This window comes from Podarcis filfolensis (assembly GCF_964270895.1).
Source record: "Podarcis filfolensis genome assembly, chromosome: 3".
Lineage (NCBI taxonomy): Eukaryota > Metazoa > Chordata > Lepidosauria > Squamata > Lacertidae > Podarcis > Podarcis filfolensis.
In genome coordinates, this window is record NC_139606.1 from 95,183,149 (window position 1) to 95,201,171 (window position 18,023).

Genomic DNA, 18,023 nt, shown 5'->3' on the forward strand with positions numbered 1-18,023 from the left:
ACCAGGCCGTTAGTCATTCAGATCACTAAAATCATGACTCTTGTGTAATAGGTTACAATTATGTATGTGTTTGGATACATTTATTTTAATGCAAATGGAGAAAATTATGATTATACAGAAGTTTAGTTTTAAATGCAGTTCTTACATACAAATGATACCAGAAAGCTGTCTCCTACAAATGCTATCACATGCCTGTCTTGGGGTGTGCGATTGCTCTTTTAAGGACTGGGCTAATGATTCCAAGACAGTCATCATTTATCCAAATACAGATTCTACATCCACTTTTGACAATATACTCTTCCTGAAGCTGCTAGGCATGGTGCTGCAAAGAGCTTTCCATAAATAATCTGCAGTGTTTGAAAAAGGATGCAATTAGTGTCAAAAAAAAAAGCTATTGATTTTTCTGTCTTTGGACGCAGAGCTAGGACCCACTAACACCTTCCCCTTCCCCTTTTACATTCCCCTACTCTGAGCTGCAAAAGGAACTTTGGATGAAATAAAGTGAAGTTGAAATGTTGATTTTATTTCTCCTGCAGCTCTAGTGAAAAGTAGGGATACCGTGGTAATCTGACAGTTCGATTTCCAACACAGATATTGTTTCACTGGTACGAGCAATTACCTGGACCTTCCTTATGTTCAATTCTGTCTAGTTTACTTTTTACCAGGGGGAGAAATATAATCAGCAGGTGGATGTGCAAACTCTTGCGCAAACTCACCAGAGAGAGAAGCAAACAGGAGGCTGAATGCACATCAGAACACATGTTGGAATGAGCATCTAAGTGCACATCTTGCCAGCAAAACATGTCAGTAGGATGCACATTCCACTGTACATACAAATTGCATTTCCACCTACATCTAGTAAACATACATGTTTTGTCCTTTCCACTATAATGTGCATCCGTTTGAATAATTTATTTTTCAGGAGTGAACTGGTGCATAAAACAGAAATCTGGATGTGTCAAAGTTGTTTTCAGGAAAACAAAGATATCAACAATACTTTGGAAATAAGGTGGAAATATTTTATACAGACCTTAAAAGAACTTGAAATCTGCTCCTGGGCATTGGAGAATAGTATGGGAATAAGTGTTGGGGGCTGCAGATGGAAAGGGAGTTAGTGAATCACATCCTCTTATCTGAATGGAGCAGAAGCTTGGTGCTCAAGCCTTAGTGTCCAAACATGGTTCTTGGAAAGTTAAGTGAAAATGGCTCAGACCAGGATTCAAAGAACCAAGAAATTAGTTCCATGAGTTTAAGGGAGCTTTTCTTAACCAGTAGTAAAAGTGAAAACTTCCATCATGTAAGAAGAAAGCTTCCCCACATATGTCTAAGCAGATCTTTAAATTCTAGTATTGATGGGTGTTACCTAACTAGGTATGTCATACTCAGAATAGATGTACTGAAATCAGTGGACATAAATTGGTCGTGACTAACTTACGTCCATTGATTTCACTGAGTCTACTCAAAGTATGATTTAGTTAGATGGCACTCATTATGGTTTCTTCTTCTGGTTTAGGCTGCAGACCAAACCCTGTCCAGGAAGTAGAGGAACTTGATGGAGCACCAGGATCCACCACTGGTTGTGGTGGAAGTTAAGAGGAGGTTAGACAGACTGCTGCACCAGCCTGGCACTGGCTTAGCAACTGAGCCTGAATTGGGCCTGATGTTGCTGCATGATGGCAGTCAGGCAGCCTTGGGATCCAGTGGATGAAAGGGTACCTCATTCCTCCACATCTCATCCCCACCCAATAACAGAACTTTTTGTGGGCTGCTGTTGGTGAGGATCCTGTCAGTGACATGTTTGCCTACCCACGTGTTCGGCAGGCATAACAAGGAGCTCTGCATTGGTGGAGCTGGGAGAAATAGGTGCAGGGTCACTTCTGGCGAATTCCTTCTCTATTCCCCAATCCAGCAGGAGTTTTGATTGTAGTGCCTCTCTGTAAAGCAAGCATCCAAAAAAGAAGATGAAACCACAGCCAACAATAGTGGCCATGCTAGTGTTGACATACAAATTTGAAACAAATGTAAGAAATGCTTCTTTGTTGAGCTTTTATTATATGTCACCATATACATTAGTAGAGCTATAATAACACAAGTATACTGATACCTTGGTTCTCAGATGTAATCCGTTCCGGAAGCCCGTTTGGCTTCCAAAACATTCGGAAACCAAGGCATAGCTTCCCATTGATTACAAGAACTTCTTACACTCAGTGGAAGCTGCGTCACAGGTTCAGGTTCCAAAAAATGTTTGAAAACAGAAGAATTTACTTCCGGGTTTTTGGCATTCGAGAACCGAAACGTATGACAACAGAGGCGCTCAGGAACCAAGGTACCACTGTACTTTCTCTCATTTTTAACTAGGCTTTCCAATTAAAAGGTCTTAAGGTGGCTTACATTTCATTTATAAAACATTTTTTAAAAAATTAAAAAAGACTTGGAACCTAAAACTGTTTACAATGTGGTTGCAGCAATAGTTGATGAATAAAACTGGTAATGGAAGGTGTAAATAATTTGCACTTTTAATCTGGTGCATAAAGGATAACAGTTTTGGAATCGGGTGAATATGTCTTGCTATAGACTGTAGAGAAGGGAGTCATCATAAGTAAATTAAACACAGGCCATTTAGTGCTTTAGAAAGGTCAAAACCCAACAACTCTTTAACTGTTCCCTGAAGCCAACAGGAAGCCAGAATAGATTCTGGAGCCCTGGTTTATATAGTCCTGGGGACTCACTCCTGTTAGATTGCTATGTAACATTTCACATCATCTAAGGCTTCTGAGTAATAACCCATAAAGTAAAATACTGTATTTAATATTACAAAAGGTACTTTTGAATTGCTACCTCTCTTGTGGTGTGCGAAGGATTTTTTTTAACATGTTCCAGTATATAAACACTGGGTTTGTGTATATATGTTGGTTTATTTATTTAGTAGATTTATATCCCCCTTTTTTACTAGGGTCCTCAAAGTGGCTAATAATATTTATAAAATGCGATAGATATGTCAAGAAACACAGGCACACAAATGTTCTAGTTTTAGGGTGGGATTCATCTAATGAGTCCAATCAACAGGAGCCCTATACAGAGACTTCTGCTTGTGCAATGGGGTTTCTGCCCTCCTACCATTGCACACACAAACACACACACACGCAACTGGTTCAGGGAGGGGCCAGGAGAACAGCACAAGGTGGAGGAATGGAGGATAGTTCCGTCTAGGAAGCTAACATGCTTCTGCTGGTGGAATGATCAGAAGAGGTACAATGTTTAATTCCTTCCTGAGTATATTAGACAAGATATTTGGTTCTGTTTTGTTTTTGTATGTAAGTGTGTGGTTTGCGTTATGTTTCAAAGGGAACTAAAAATACATGAGTAATGGTATCTAGGTTTCTATCTGAGCTTGGGAGTCTTTGGATTCATGTGCAGTTGCCCCATGTGGTGAGTATTTCTGCAGCAGCTGCCTGGTTGGTGTATTTCTTCCACTGTCTAGTCCTGGACAGGAAGGACTATAAGAGGGTAATATTTAAGTGGCATATGAATGTTTCAAATAAGTAAAAATAGCCCTGCTGGTTCAGAGCAAAGGCCCATCTAGTTCAGCATCTGGTTCTCATGGTGGCCAACAAGATATCATACTCATAGAGTTGGAAGGGACCATGAGGATCAACTAGTCCAACCCCCTGCAATGCAGGAATATGCAGCTGTCCCTTATGGAGATCAAACCTGCAACCTTGGCATTATCAGCAGCATGCTCTAACCAGTTGAGCTATCCATTTGTTGCCTAATATCCACGGGAAGCCGGGAAGCAGGACATGAGTATAATAATACTCTCCCCACTTATGTTTGCCAGCAATTGGCATTAAGAGGCATATGGCCTCTAGTAGTAGAGGTGGAACATAGCCACCATGGCTGGTAGCAATCTGTAGCCCTAGAAGACAGCTGCACATGCCCGAGCCCTGACACTCGTCCTTACCACTGGAATTCCTGGTACAAGGATAAACCCAGTAATAGCCAGACTGTGGGAGGATGGCCACTATGAATGATAGGACTTACTTTCTACCCTGGTCGCTGCTGGTTAATTTTTGTTTGGAACCATTTTCAGTCAGCTCAGTGAGAACTGACCCTTGCATTGCACTAACATTATTGGATGAAGATGTAATGAGGTTGTGTGTAATGATAATTTACCGCTGAATTGTGTGCAAAGTTGAAAAGTTTAATTGTGAATGGTTCTACCATTTCAGCACGGGGGGGGGGGGGATCCTTTAAATACTGTAGGATATTCTAATTTTACTTTGAAACAAAGTTGCCTCTGTATCTCAAGGCTGATATAATAATGACTCAGAAACCTATCTCGGCACATTTTTATTAATTGTTTAAATATCTTTTAAAAGGGATCTGCTGTTGCACTAACTCCTGATAATGATGGTGGAAGACAATATAATGATAACAGTTGGCACCATATAATTGCTGTAAGGAATCAGGCTATGGGAACAATCACTGTGGATGGGCAGTTCACAGGTAATTCTCTCAACTCATAGCATTATTATTAATTTTCTCAAGTGATTGTCACGTTATTATTTTTTCTAAAGGTTTCTTCAGATTTTTCTTTCATTTTCACTTATCTTTGTTTAATATCTGGACACTTGATCATTGGAAGGATGCAGTAATAAAATACAAGATGATGCTTCTGAAAATTACACACAGGTTTATCTTTAACTTGGTAATTTTCAGTTTAGACCTCTGGGCCTCTCTCAGCCCTTTCCAAATGAACAACTTGGTACTTTTGTGTTGGTAATTCACTCTAACAGAGGGGTGGCCAAATGTTTCAGGCTTGTGGCCAAACTTGCAAACTAGAGAAACTAGAGAAACCAACACACACCATAAGCAAGATCACACCAGAGCTTGTTCTACTGGTTGTAATAGAATGGGGTTTTTCATGCCTAATTTCAGCAAATAGAGGGATGTGGGAGGGAACCATGAAGGCCACAGGGAATGTTGCAGGGATATACATGCCCATGGACACTATCCTGGTGACTTCAGAAGATAGCCATTGATTCATTGGGCTTAATAAAATAAATTAAACCCAGTGTTCTAGAGCTCAGATGTCTAAGTTTCTCTGACCAGGTTTCTTAGGTACCGATCATCAGGGAAATGATAGCCCTGGATTATCTGTTTGGATGTGTTTTGCACCTTCCTTCTCCTTGTAGTTCAGAGTGGCATGACAGCTAAGCCAAAGTTTAGCTTAATATCTCATCTGAAGCTGGGATCATGGTCCAGCTCTCTCCTCCTTAACCACATCCTGTAATCAAGATCAAACTTTGGCTTCAGGTCTTAGTTAAGGAGGAAAGAGTTTCACCACAATCTCATGTTCAGATGACATGTTTAGCCAAATCTTGGTGTAGTGTAGCTCTGATTCATTCCTCCTGCCCTGGATCCCATACCTACTCCTGGTCCCCTTTGGTCATAGCATCAATACAAGTGGGCTTGCTGGTGAAACATGTAGATACTCCCTGTTGTTCTGACACATCATCTTCTGATACCAAGTTGCCTAATTTCATCCTGTTTGCTATTATGGCTGTGTATCTATAAATGAGATAAATTACATTGTCAGGCGTAAGAGATAGGGTCTTTTCAGTTTTGTCCCCACTGTTGTGGATCTGAATTATGTATATATGGTTTCTAAAGTGCAGGCCTTCAAATGTGCTTTGACAACTCATCTGTTTAAATCTGCCTTTCTTCAACCATGTTTGCTGCTGATTCTTGAGACTCAAAAGCTCCTTGCAGTGCTGTTTTTTTAATGGTCTTTGATGCTTCAAATGCATCTTTGTGTAGTTCATCTAATCTCAGCACACCACATTGTTAGGACTTTGTCTTGAAATGTGGCCAATAAATACTTAAAATAAATAAAGATTGTTCTCTACTTTTTCCATGGTGGTGAATTTTGACCTGATATCGTCTAGTTCTCAGTAGAATAAAATTTCTTTGGCTGTTTTTAGGTTCCTCATCAGCTGTCAGTGGTAGTACCATTATTGGAGAAAACACAGGAGTTTTTGTTGGAGGACTTCCACAGGGTTTTACAATCCTAAGAAAAGATACAGGTAAGAAAGTGTTGCATGGTTTGCATGGCAATACATTCACTTCCCAGCCTACCCTTGAGTATTCGCTCGAAGTCCTTGTCCTACTGCAGTACCAAGTATGAAGCCCCAGAGCCATTCCAAGTGAGATGAGTTGGGGACCTGATTGGACCACTTTTGATGTTATACATTAATTGTTTTTATTTCTTATTTCCAACAAATTCATTATATTTTGTGCATTTCAGCTTTTTAACATATTTTTTGTCAGGCGCCTCTAAAATAGTTACAAGAGGATTTGTGGGGTGTCTCCGAGACGTGTCCTTGAAAAAGGTGCATCACCCACATGAAGTTTGGGAGCCTTTAGAATGGAAGGAAGCCGTGGAGCAAAGAAATGTTTATCACAGCTGGGAAGGGTGTCCAGGCATGCTTGCAAATGGAGCACATTTTCTTGGGAAAGGTATAACCCCATATTAAAATTGTTTGAAATACTGCCTGTGCTTTTTTGTTGTTGTTGTTCTGAATTTTGTGAGGTGAAAAAAATAGAAAATATTTTATTTGATCTTAATTAGAATTTGGTGTTTTTCAAATTTAAAATACATTTATATTTTTAAACGATCAAATAGAAGCAGCACAATATAGCAAAATCTGGAGAAAACCTAGCCAGCTTTATCCCTTAAAATGGATTTTCTGAAGAGCAATGGCTTGCAGATCTTCTGAAAAGTCAGTAGGGCTGAGCTTCTAATAGCAGGTCCCATAACATCAGAATAAAAACTGAAAGGGCCTCATTTTACTTCTTAATTACTCTTAAGTCTACTGAATATGTTATGCGCAAAAACATGGAAGCTGCTGTAATTGCACTTTCCTCCAGACCTGTCATAGTATATGAAGGGTGGATGGGACTGATGGGACATGGCCCCACCCTAGAGATGCTGGTGTGGGACCATGTGATCAGTCTCACTCACCTGTCAGACATCATGGAGTCCATACTATTGGGTTATATTCATCTTGATCACAAAACCAGACCCATGCAAGGGCATTGCGTTTCACCAGACAAGATGGCCCTTGGTCATCTCTGGCATATCACATTTGATATCCTACACAGGGCTTTGTTCTCCAACCATTGCTGCTTGCATTTTCTAGTTATTTTAATGTTATTGTTAGTGAAATTGAGTTTAATGAGAAAGTCATCACAGGCCAATGACCTGTTTAAGATACAGTGGCTTTGATGCACACACACACAGTGTTGTACAAAGGCAAATCTGCCTGTCTGAAATTTCTCTCTCATTTCAGTATGTAGTTCCAAATGCAGTTGAAATGAAGGGGGAAGCCTACATGAGTGTGGCTAACTTACTGCTAAGTTATGACTTCAGTATTCATTTCATTCATCTCAAAAACAAGCCCTCTATTTATTGGGCTGATATTATACACAATTCCTTGAACTGAATTTGACTGAATTTCATTCTCACTTATATAATTATAGAAACTGCAATATAACATTCTTTGCATGGTTTTCTTTTCTTTTCTTCTCTTTCTTAAGGTTTCCTAGAACTTCACTCAAATGTTTTACATGCTGGTCCAGACATGGAGATTTCCTTTATTTTTAAAACGGATCAGCTGAATGGATTACTTCTGTTCATTTACAACAAAGAAGGGCCAGATTACATTGCTGTAGGTGTTGATATTTTTGTTTTCAAATAGGTTGTTTAATAATTTTTAGGTATAGATGCTGGATCTCCTTTGTGTGGCAGGATAAACTGCATGATATGAAGGAATTTACATGAGAGAATATATCAATTGCTACTTGATTTCATTCTTCCCATCTGTCAATTGAAGTAACTCATTACCTTTGTCCTAATCTGGAGGACAGTGGACTAATCATAGCAGTAGTTATATGAATAGGAGTGTGCATCCATAAAGACTGTTCATTAGGTCCTCAATTTTGTTTCTTAGGTATAGTGATATTCCCATAACCTCTGTGACCTAATCTACTTTCCTGTATAGTTTTATAGCTAGAAAGAATAGTATCTTATTGATTTTTGTCTTGTGCCATTTCACTAATGTATTTCATTGCCAGGCCATCTGGTTTCTCTACCTTTATACAATCATGGGATCACAGATTATTGGAAGTTGAAGTTGTTTGAAAAGGCCATCCATTAATAGGCCATCCATTAGTATTTAACATTTCTTGACCACTAATATCATGCTTAGTGTTATAAAGAACTCAGAAGTAACATGGTCCCTGCCCAGAGGGTTGCAGTACAAGTCCTAAGCACATTGGCCCTGCAAAGGACATGTGGTGCTTTTTGCTGCACTCAAACAAGTGCTAGTATAAATGAACACCCTATGGCTTTTCATTCCATAGGCTGGATAGCACCCAGCTTTTGTCTGGGACACCCTTTCCCATCTTTTCCCCTAACAGGTGCACCACAAAGTAGGTAAGTGCTGATAGTATCCATCAGTTTTAGTGCATGCACAGTACATGAACACCATGGGTGATAGTCAGCTATATTCTTATACTAGTGCATTAGTGCTAGAGCAACAGGATTTCTTACTCCCCAGATCTGTTCTGGAAGTTTGAGGGAACCCCCAGAACAGATTTAGGTGGTGCGGAGAAAAAGAAGAGGGGAGGAACATTCCATTGCACAAAGAGTAAGTCTTGTGATGACAGAAAGTTCTCCGTAGTGCTATGTTGAACACAACCCCAAATGGATATCCTAAGTAATGATGAGCAGATCCCTCTCACTCCAAAGCTTTATTGTTTTCTGTGAGTTCATTCTGCCTCAAAGTCCACTTTTCCAGAAATTATGACTAACTACAGCTCCCTTCAGGGATTGTTGAAAACAATCAAATAATTTGAAAAGCCCAACAACACCTGAATGCAAAGTGAAGCATTTGCAAGCAAATTTCAGTCAGCGGTATTGGCTTTCCAAATTTATTTCAGTGTTATTCAGCAGGGATATCAACCTGGTTTTTCCATGAATCAAAGCCACTCCATCACATAGTTCACCTGTCTTTTAGTAACTCCCCAACTCTCTTCCAAAGACATTAAGATACTTAAACCAGTTACTTGACTGTAAAATAAAAAAGCAACATAGCTTATAGAAAAAAGCCCCCCCTTTTTTTACTGCAAGGAATTAGTTTAGATTTCCCTATTTGCATACATGTCAGGCCATCATTGCTACTGGCCATAGATAGTTAAATAGCTAAAGCCATGGACAACTAAATGTTTTTTCTTTGCATTTTCCCCCCTGACATTGGTGAGCACCTTCCATTTCTGTGTTGCTGAGCTGCACTTTACAATTAACTTCTTATCACTACTGCGTTAATGTAGTAGTGGAGGCAGAAAGTATCTATGCATATTTGAGCTGACAAATAATATTACTGTGTGCCCTACGTTTTCCTGAACTGGAAAAAATTCAGGGGTAGTACTCCATATGTTTGATTTGGCTTTAAATACACAAAACAAAACATTTATGTAGGCAAAGAGTCACATTAACAAGCCATACTATCCCACACAAGATCCCAGGGGAGAGAGGTCTCCCACACTCTCAAGGTGTTTTTAACCATTCTTGGCATTCTTTCTTTTCCAAAATGGGAAACTTTAGTTTTTTCCACACACACAGGTGCATCTTAAACTTGTCCCCTCCATTTAGTCGCAGGTAGGAAAGAGACAGGCTACATTATTTTGTCCAAATTCTTATGAAACAGCAACAGCAGCAGCAGCAGCAACAACAACAACAGTATCTATATCCCATACATCTGACTGGGTTGCCCCAGCCACTCTGGACAGCTTCCAACAAATTAAGTCTTCAGACACAATAAAACATCAAACATTAAAAACTTCCACATTCAGGGCTGCCTTTATACGTCTTCTAAAAGTCAGATAGTTCTTTATTTCCTTGACATCTGATGGGAGGGCATTCCACAGGGTGGGCACCACTGCTGAGAAGGCCCTCTGCCTGGTTCCCTGTAACCTCACTTATTGCAATGAGGGAACTGCCAGAATTCCCTTGGAGCTGGATCTTAATGTCTTGGCTGAATGATGGGGGGTGGAGATGCTCCTTCAAGTTCCCTCTCACCAAATTCACTGATGAACCATCAACTGGCCATTCTGAACAGCTAGCCAGTAATCTACTCCTTACAAACGATTTGCAGCTACTGTCAGAATACTTGCAATGTGTAGCACTTAAAGTATTTGGCCTACAGTGGGCGATATGGCAACCTTTCAGAAACAAGCTTCCTTCGTAAAATGCACCCCAAGGACACCCTTCTTTTGCAGAGTGCCTTCTTTTTAAACTTTCTATCTCACAGACCCTTTGCGGTGTAGACACTGATGGCTGTAACTGGTGAGATATGCGGGATAACGGCACACAGTACATTTTCTCTTCAGGAGGTCGCCTCACAGTGCCATTTGTTGTGAATTATTATATTATTTTATTATGTGCAGCCAGTTTCTTCCCTTAACGGATCATAACAGATGGGATTATATGGTCTTTCATGAGAACTAGCACTAAAGTCTCATTGGAAAGGAGTGTGTGACAGCTCAATGACTGCTTTTGTGTAGCTCCTGTCTTTGAATTCAGAAGATGAAAGGACAAGGAGGGGGTGGAAACCAGGGACAGGACTGAGCTGGCAACGGGAAACACATGTTTGATCAGCTGGGGTCATTTTTTTAAAACCTAAATATATATTCTATCTGCCTATCTGGTAATATTGATACATGATACAAGATGATGATATTTATTAAACAAATGTATCTTTAAGAAAAGAAAATGCACGTCTTAAGTTGCCCTCTTTATTTCACATAATAAGATTTTGGCATGGATGCTGAAATGTCTGTTTTTCCTGTGGCCTTATTAATCCTTTTCTTTCACAAAGAACCTTATTTAAATGTCATTTTTCCCCTGAGCTGGACAATTTAGAATCTCAAAATATACTTACCACTGCATCCCAAACAAGAGGCAGTGTTGACTATTGAAATCATGCAGGCAATTTAACTAGAAAATGAACATTTTGGTGATGCGTGTTTATATTAGATAAACTGACTCATAAATATACCCTCAAATATACCCCATTTTTTTTAAAGAAACCATTTCTTCAGACATTTCCAAAAATATGCAATATTATTTTTGGACCAGCATGAATCATGTATATTTAAAATTCAGTACACTAAATTTAAAGTTAGCAGTTAGATTAAGCAGATCTGGGATTTCTTTCTCAGTGGACTTGTCATAATATTCTTCATAATACAGTTGGCAAATACATACTTTCCCATTTTGTACAATGATTAGAAGATACAGTCATACTTTAGGTCAGTCTTTTTACTCCCATCAGTTATGCAAATCTCAGTAATGAAGTCATAAGCTAGTTACACACAGATTAGAAATAAAGATCATGATCAGCTCAAGTTAATACTTTTTAAGTTCTGTTGATTTCAATGAAAGGAGAATAGCATGTGCTTAATGCTTCTATCAAAATAAATGGGATTTTAAAGTGCTTAACTCTGACTAGAGCAGTTCTACATTCTAAAAATACTTGTTGGCATTTGTCTGTCTCTAGAGACAATGGAGTGCGCCTCTGTGGGTGAAGCCAAATCACTGTGTTAGCAGCACCAAAGTGACCTCCCCTGGATGCAAGCCAGGGCAATGTGTATGTCCTGGGCTGCCCAGACGGCAAGACCCCCCCAGCCTTGCTGATGCGGTCCAAGGAAAGCAAAGCAATATGTTTGGCACTAGCTTGGCTGGAGGAGTTGCTGGAAAGAGGCCATCCAGGTGCCATCCAGCAGTCCCTATCTGTAGGGACTCCACTACAGATAGATGTACGGTTTACTTCTTAGCCTTTTCTTTTCCTGAAGGGACCCTGCAATACTAGTGGACACTCAAGTATGCATTTTGCTATATCCCTCGAACTACACACATTTTTCAGATGGTGCTTTTCTTGTGTTCATTTTCCTACACAATTAAGGCTGTGATCCCACAGACACTTACCTGAACCCAGTGGGACTTACTTCTGAGTAAACACACATTAGGTTGTGCTGCATGTTTGTCCCAATTTCCTTGTCTTGAGACTGAAAAATAGTGAGATATAGGTTACCCAGGTTTGTAATTATCAAGCCGAAGCAATCTGTCTTAAGGAAGTGTCATGTGATTTAAAAGCTTGCGGTTTGTTTTTTAAACATGGGCAGAGCTCTGTCAAATCCCTACTGGACTCACACTAGCAGGGTAGAAAGTGAGGAGGGGCTCCATGGTCTCTTTTCACTTTTAAAGGTTTTTTTTCCCCTCTTGGGGAAAAATAATTTCTGCTGGTTTCATTGGAACATTAGTGGTGGTTGCAACAAGGAGACATTCATGGACAGAGCTCCTAATCTGTCAAATCACATCTCATGGACCATATGATTGCACCCTAATTGTGCTGATAAAAATTACTTATTTTGTGTTTCTTCTTGTGGGACCAGCACTGTCACTGAAATGTTAATGAATATTATTTAGCTACTATTTACGTTTGTTCCATTGCTTAAATGCATTTTTGTCTTTCTTGCTGTCATCAATTCTTTCTTTTCTGTTTCAACTTTGAACTACAGGCAGAACTAAAAAGCGGAGTCTTGTCTTTTCTGCTAAGCAATGGCATTGTTTTGACACATGTGAATCTCTGGTTAGGCTTGTCCTATTGCGATGGAAAATGGAATAAAGTTATTCTGAAGAAAGGAGGGTTTGTAGTTTCAGCAAGCGTAAATGAATTGAAAGAACATGTGGTGGAACCTGGTTTAGATCAGCTGTTTGTAAACTCTCCAGTCTACATTGGAGGAATCCCAGATGAGGTCCAGAATGTCTTTAGAAAGCTGGGATTAGAACAAGGTATGTTCCTACAAGGGAAGGAAACATGTCTGCAAGTGGAAAGCATATATTGTGGCAGCGTGCTGAGCAGTTATACAGTTTGGTCAAGTAGATGGAATGCAGAAAGAGCAGGTGGAGAACTTGCTCAAGGGCCTCCCCAAAGCTGGAGCCAGCTTTCAAGGAATGGAAGCAATCCCCACCATTTGTGAAATACTCCTTTTGTACAGGGGAATTCCAGCTTACTTTAGGGGTTCTCTTCCTGGCTGCGGCACATGTCAGCAGGATGCATGCAAGTCCATTCTGCCGTGTACTGCCCCTCCCTGTTCTGCCCCATCCCTTTCAGCACTGAAAATGGTGCATGTGTTAGCGGTCACATGGGTGCTGATTGCGCACAATTAAATTTTAAAGAATTTATTCCTTGCCTTCTCCTTTAACAAGAAAAAATAGTTGCTCTTAACAAGGCTGCCATGATATTGAAGATACACAGTGGTATGTTAAATTAATTTCAAACATTAACCCATGGGTACATCTTGCTGTAGATGACTGAGGTCCTTGTACACCACAGTTGGTATTTCTTGTACACTGAGCGATGGGCAGCTGTAGTAAAGCTTAGAGTCAGATTCTAGCAGCACTCTCTGTTCATCCCAGCCAGACCCCTAAGTGAGGACACACATTTTGGGGGCTTTTTGTTCGGGGCTTCTAGAGATCCTAGACCCAGGGGTTGTCTAGTTAACTTTCAGAAGCCTAGGGCTATACCATGGCTTTGCATTTCGTATCCTCTTTGGCAAGTTAACAAATTAGATTTCTAGCAATTCATATTTGGCCTTTGCTGCAGAAGCTCCTGATAAGTTCCAAAGCAGGCCACCAGGAGGTAGGAAGTACCTACCTACAGTGCTATACTACCAATAGCAGTGTTCGGCCGAAGGTGTGAGGGTATAAAATATGTAAGGGGCACACGTGGAAGGGAGACTTCTAAGCATGCCTAGCCAAATGCACTAAGAAGCCTCCTTACAGACTTTCCAGCTCAGCTTGGGAATGTCATGGATGGAGAAGACGTAGACACTGGAGGCAAAGGCAGGGTTTCTGCCCTGAAGCCACAAAGTATACACCCTTATGCATTTGGCAGAAGAAAGGAACAGTCTATGTTAGGGAGCGCTTCTACGCAGGGGTGGACATAGCAAATCTGAATGGTGGGTGTGTCACTTGGTTGATTCATGTGTGCCTTTCAGATTTGCAGTGTGCCTATTCTTCTTTACTTAAATGCCTAAATAAACATTATATATGTTTTTAGCACAATTTGGATTGCTTTTGTTGTAGACAAGCTGTTTTGGGGGAGAGGGTAGTTTTTCAGAAGATGAACAGCCACAGTTTTCTTAAGATGTGCCTTGCCCACTCTGCAACTGGAAATGTAGAGGTGGGAAAGGTGTCTGTTATTCACCCCCATCACCATTTTCCCACTGCAAATTGTCTCATCCTGAAGTGACTTTGCTCTAATAAAAGCAATAATTAGTTAGTTACCCACATTGGCTCTGTGTGTAATTTCAGGTTGGAGTTAGGTAAATGAAAGCAAACAAATAAATACCCACCCACCTACTATTACCCAATTAGAGCAAGGCATTCCAAGTACTTTTCTATTTTTTATATTATGACTACAATAATTAGACTGTAAAGCACATGTGAATATTCATGTTGTGAAAATAGCCATTTCACACTGCTTCTGTTATTATGATAACAGCATTTAACTACAAATAGCATAAAAGTTATATATTATAGGAAGAATCTGTGATAGGTTTCCTCCCAAATCAATATTTTGCACCTGTTGATGTGAATGTATGCTGACAAGTGGCAAAATTAAGGTTTTTCCATGTCGGCTGAAATGTTGGATAATCAGTGTACATTTCAGTGCGGTAGAAATTCAGGAATGATAGCTCTGTATCAGCTTAAATATTTTTTTAATCATTTCTCAAACATAATTTGAAGTTTAACGTTTACATCTAGCTCTCCTTATCGCTGAAATGTAGCACTGCAAGAAGCAAAACATGATTCTTAATTAACAACTGAAGCCCTTTATGTGATACTAATCCCTTACTATTTGCTAGGTTTTGGTGGCTGCATGAAGGATGTTAAATTTACACGAGGTGCTGTCGTTAACTTGGCATCTGTGTCCAGCAGTGCTGTCAGAGTCAATCTGGATGGATGCCTATCAACTGACAGTGCTGTTAACTGCAGGGGGAATGACTCCATCCTAGTGTACCGAGGAAAAGAAAGGAGTGTTTATGAGAGTGGTCTACAGCCATTTACAGGTACCACACGGGCCTCTTCCTTATATGAAAAGCTGTGTAGCTTTAGTTCATTTTCATTTTAGTTCATTTTCTACTGTTCTGTTTTCACATTTACCTTTACCTTTATCTTTTGTTCTCACATTTATACACACCCTCTCTTTCTCTCTCTTTCTTGCAAGAATATTTGTACCGGACAATTGCATCTAATGAAGGAGGAACTGTATCTAGTGCCTGGAATCGTGGTCGCACAAGAGAATCGGGTAATTAACATTTCTGCATTTTGTTCTTGTATCCAGTCTGGCTTGGTAGCAATGGCAATGTTTAGTGTGGAAAAAGAGAAGACACACCAAAACTACACACTGAAATCAAAGAGGCTTTTGGCCCAGTTCTTACTGTTGTTATTTGGAACTTGAAATACCATGGTTACAATTCAATGTAGGATTAAATATGCTATGACAATTGTTTTTAGTGGGCCTCAGCACATATAAAACAGAATTATATTCTGGTCCATATATTTCATATATTTCTTGATTTTCGTATCTTTTAAAGAAACATCTTAAGCTATGCGTTGACTTGCCAGATGATAATTTTGTTTTTGTGGGCACTTGTCCATTTTTTTTTCCTGAACAGAGACTTTTCGGGAGCGGGGTATACATATACATATACATATACTCCAATCCCTATAGATAAAACATCAGTTTTAGTGGTGTAGCCCAATTTCATAGGTTCAAGGCCACACATGATCCATACAAATGTTAGAAATTTGACAACCACATATGTCCAGCAAGTACATTTATTGATAGAGCTGAGTAAAAAGATAAGCATTGGGGTGGAAAGTCAGGCTCCCCCTGAATTGTTGGAAAATTTCAGCACCACCCTGAGAATATTTGGTGGAACTGAACATATCACAACAAATAGGGTGAAAACTTGTGGACACCTTAGTGCCATGGTTCCCAATGTGGGGCATATGCCCCACAGGGGGGCAATTTGATTTTTAAGGGGGCAAGTCGAGAATGGGTTATTAATAGTGCATGACCTTTTAGGTTTCCTCCACATGAATAGGAGTTCACTTTTTAAATAATAAGAATTATATGTCACGGGGGTGATCAGGATTTTAGAGATGCTTAGATGGGGCATGGCCCAAAAAAGGTTGGGAACCACTGCCATAATGGATTCAGCTTTATTATTGCTGGAAATTATTTTAATATTTATTTATAAGAGTGATTCTTCACTGCCAACTCATTGCAAAAATTCAGGGTGGTATACAATAAAAAGTTCAAACATCATAATATTATTAAATAATAAAACATGGAACAAATGAGCAATCTTGAATCAAATTAATTCTCTTCAAAACAATTGTTTATAATGTTTTAAGCAGGCCATGAAATATAATTGTGAGTGCCCCTCTTATTTCAGTGTTGGGGTAGGGGGAATGTGTTCCAAAGTACTGGTGTCACTAGGCTAAAAGTGTTAGTTTGCATAATATATATGATAACTATGAGACCATCAGGCTACCATTCTGTAGATGACCCAGTATAAGGGACAAGGGGTATAAGGTACAAGGTGGCCCTTCAGATAACCTGATCCTAAGCTATTGTTGAAAGAGGCAATGGGCTTGGCTTCTGGTCCTTCCAGTCCTCCTCTGTGAGCCCTTCCTTCACCCACCATATGAACTAACAAGATTTTTTTCATTCAGTATTAACTGATACAAAATGTTTCAGAAGAGAATTTTCTCCCTTTCCTGTTGGGAAGGGGCCATTCCCTTCCACCCTGCCCTTGCAGTGCAGGCTTAAGCCAGGCTTTGAGAAGGAGCCACAAGGTTCTGGCAGAGTCCTAGAGGCCTCCTAACACCTTCCCAAACTCCAATAAGTGCTTGCTCAGCATTCGGAAGGAGGCAGAAGAACTCTAGGACTTTGCCAGAGTCCTCATACATCTTCCTGAAGCCGGGCAAGCACTTACTGGACTTTGAGAAGGCACCCTCCTCGAATGCACACCCAGTGTGACCACACCACCCTAAATCTGCCTCTGCCTCAGCTCCACCCTGCTTGAATTTGGTGGTGAGAGTGATAATAGGTAGAGAATTTTGGGAAGACATTTTTTGCTCCAACCTTGTGGCTTCTAGCTGAAAATATAAAGATGATTTACTTTTTGAGACAGCCATTTTGCAGTGTCTTTGAACCAAAACTTTCCTTTTATTGCATGAACTGTTGCACTACAGTCAGTTTTGTTTGGACTGAATTGATTTCTTCAATTATTGTCATAAAATGCTGAAACAACTCTGGTATATGACCGCAATCACCAGTCTCTTTGCAAATTAGTAGTATAATGTTCCTGTGTCACAAAAGCTGCTTTCCAACGCTTTTTACCAAAGCAGAGTTTTGACTTGCAAATGTGCTGCTTATACAGCTTAATGCCACCATGTGGTCGACCATCCCAAAGCGAGCAACTGCAGCCATATTTTTGCCCTAATTGTCTGACCAGAGTAACTCAGACCATAAATTTATATTTACAATCTGACCACAGCACGGAACAGCTACATGTTCCCAAGGGCTGGAAAATAATTGCACTATTTAATTATTTTTGAGTCAGTTTTGTTGTGTCCCCTATGAGAAGACCATCTGCTATACAGTACCTTACCTTGCCCTGTGATACATTTCAGAACTAATAAAATCAATATATTAATGTAGTATTGTCAGCAACCTGAAGATTTGCATGTGGATCATTGCTCATTTCAGGAGGAAACATAGGCAAACACTTTGAAATTTAGCATACTGATGCCCCTTACACAGACTACCCTCCTACCAGATTATTTTTTAAATGAGTCTTAAGGTATCAGGGCATAAAAG

The 18,023-nt window shown here is 39.8% G+C and overlaps 1 protein-coding gene across 7 annotated transcripts in view; it reads left to right on the forward strand.

Moving 5' to 3' along the window:
- USH2A (usherin) overlaps positions 1–18,023 on the forward strand; it is a 432,455-nt gene that overhangs the window by 127,803 nt on the left and 286,629 nt on the right. For all 7 annotated transcript variants that reach the window (XR_014545784.1, XM_083604668.1, XM_083604669.1 and 4 more), the window contains 7 exons: positions 4,380–4,506; positions 5,985–6,086; positions 6,331–6,519; positions 7,600–7,730; positions 12,643–12,916; positions 14,995–15,198; positions 15,357–15,437. Coding sequence is in view for 6 of the 7 variants with exons in the window: in XM_083604668.1 (XP_083460794.1) it covers positions 4,380–4,506; positions 5,985–6,086; positions 6,331–6,519; positions 7,600–7,730; positions 12,643–12,916; positions 14,995–15,198; positions 15,357–15,437 (1,108 nt within the window). In the remaining variant the exon portion in view is untranslated. The remainder of the gene's footprint in view (positions 1–4,379; positions 4,507–5,984; positions 6,087–6,330; positions 6,520–7,599; positions 7,731–12,642; positions 12,917–14,994; positions 15,199–15,356; positions 15,438–18,023) is intronic.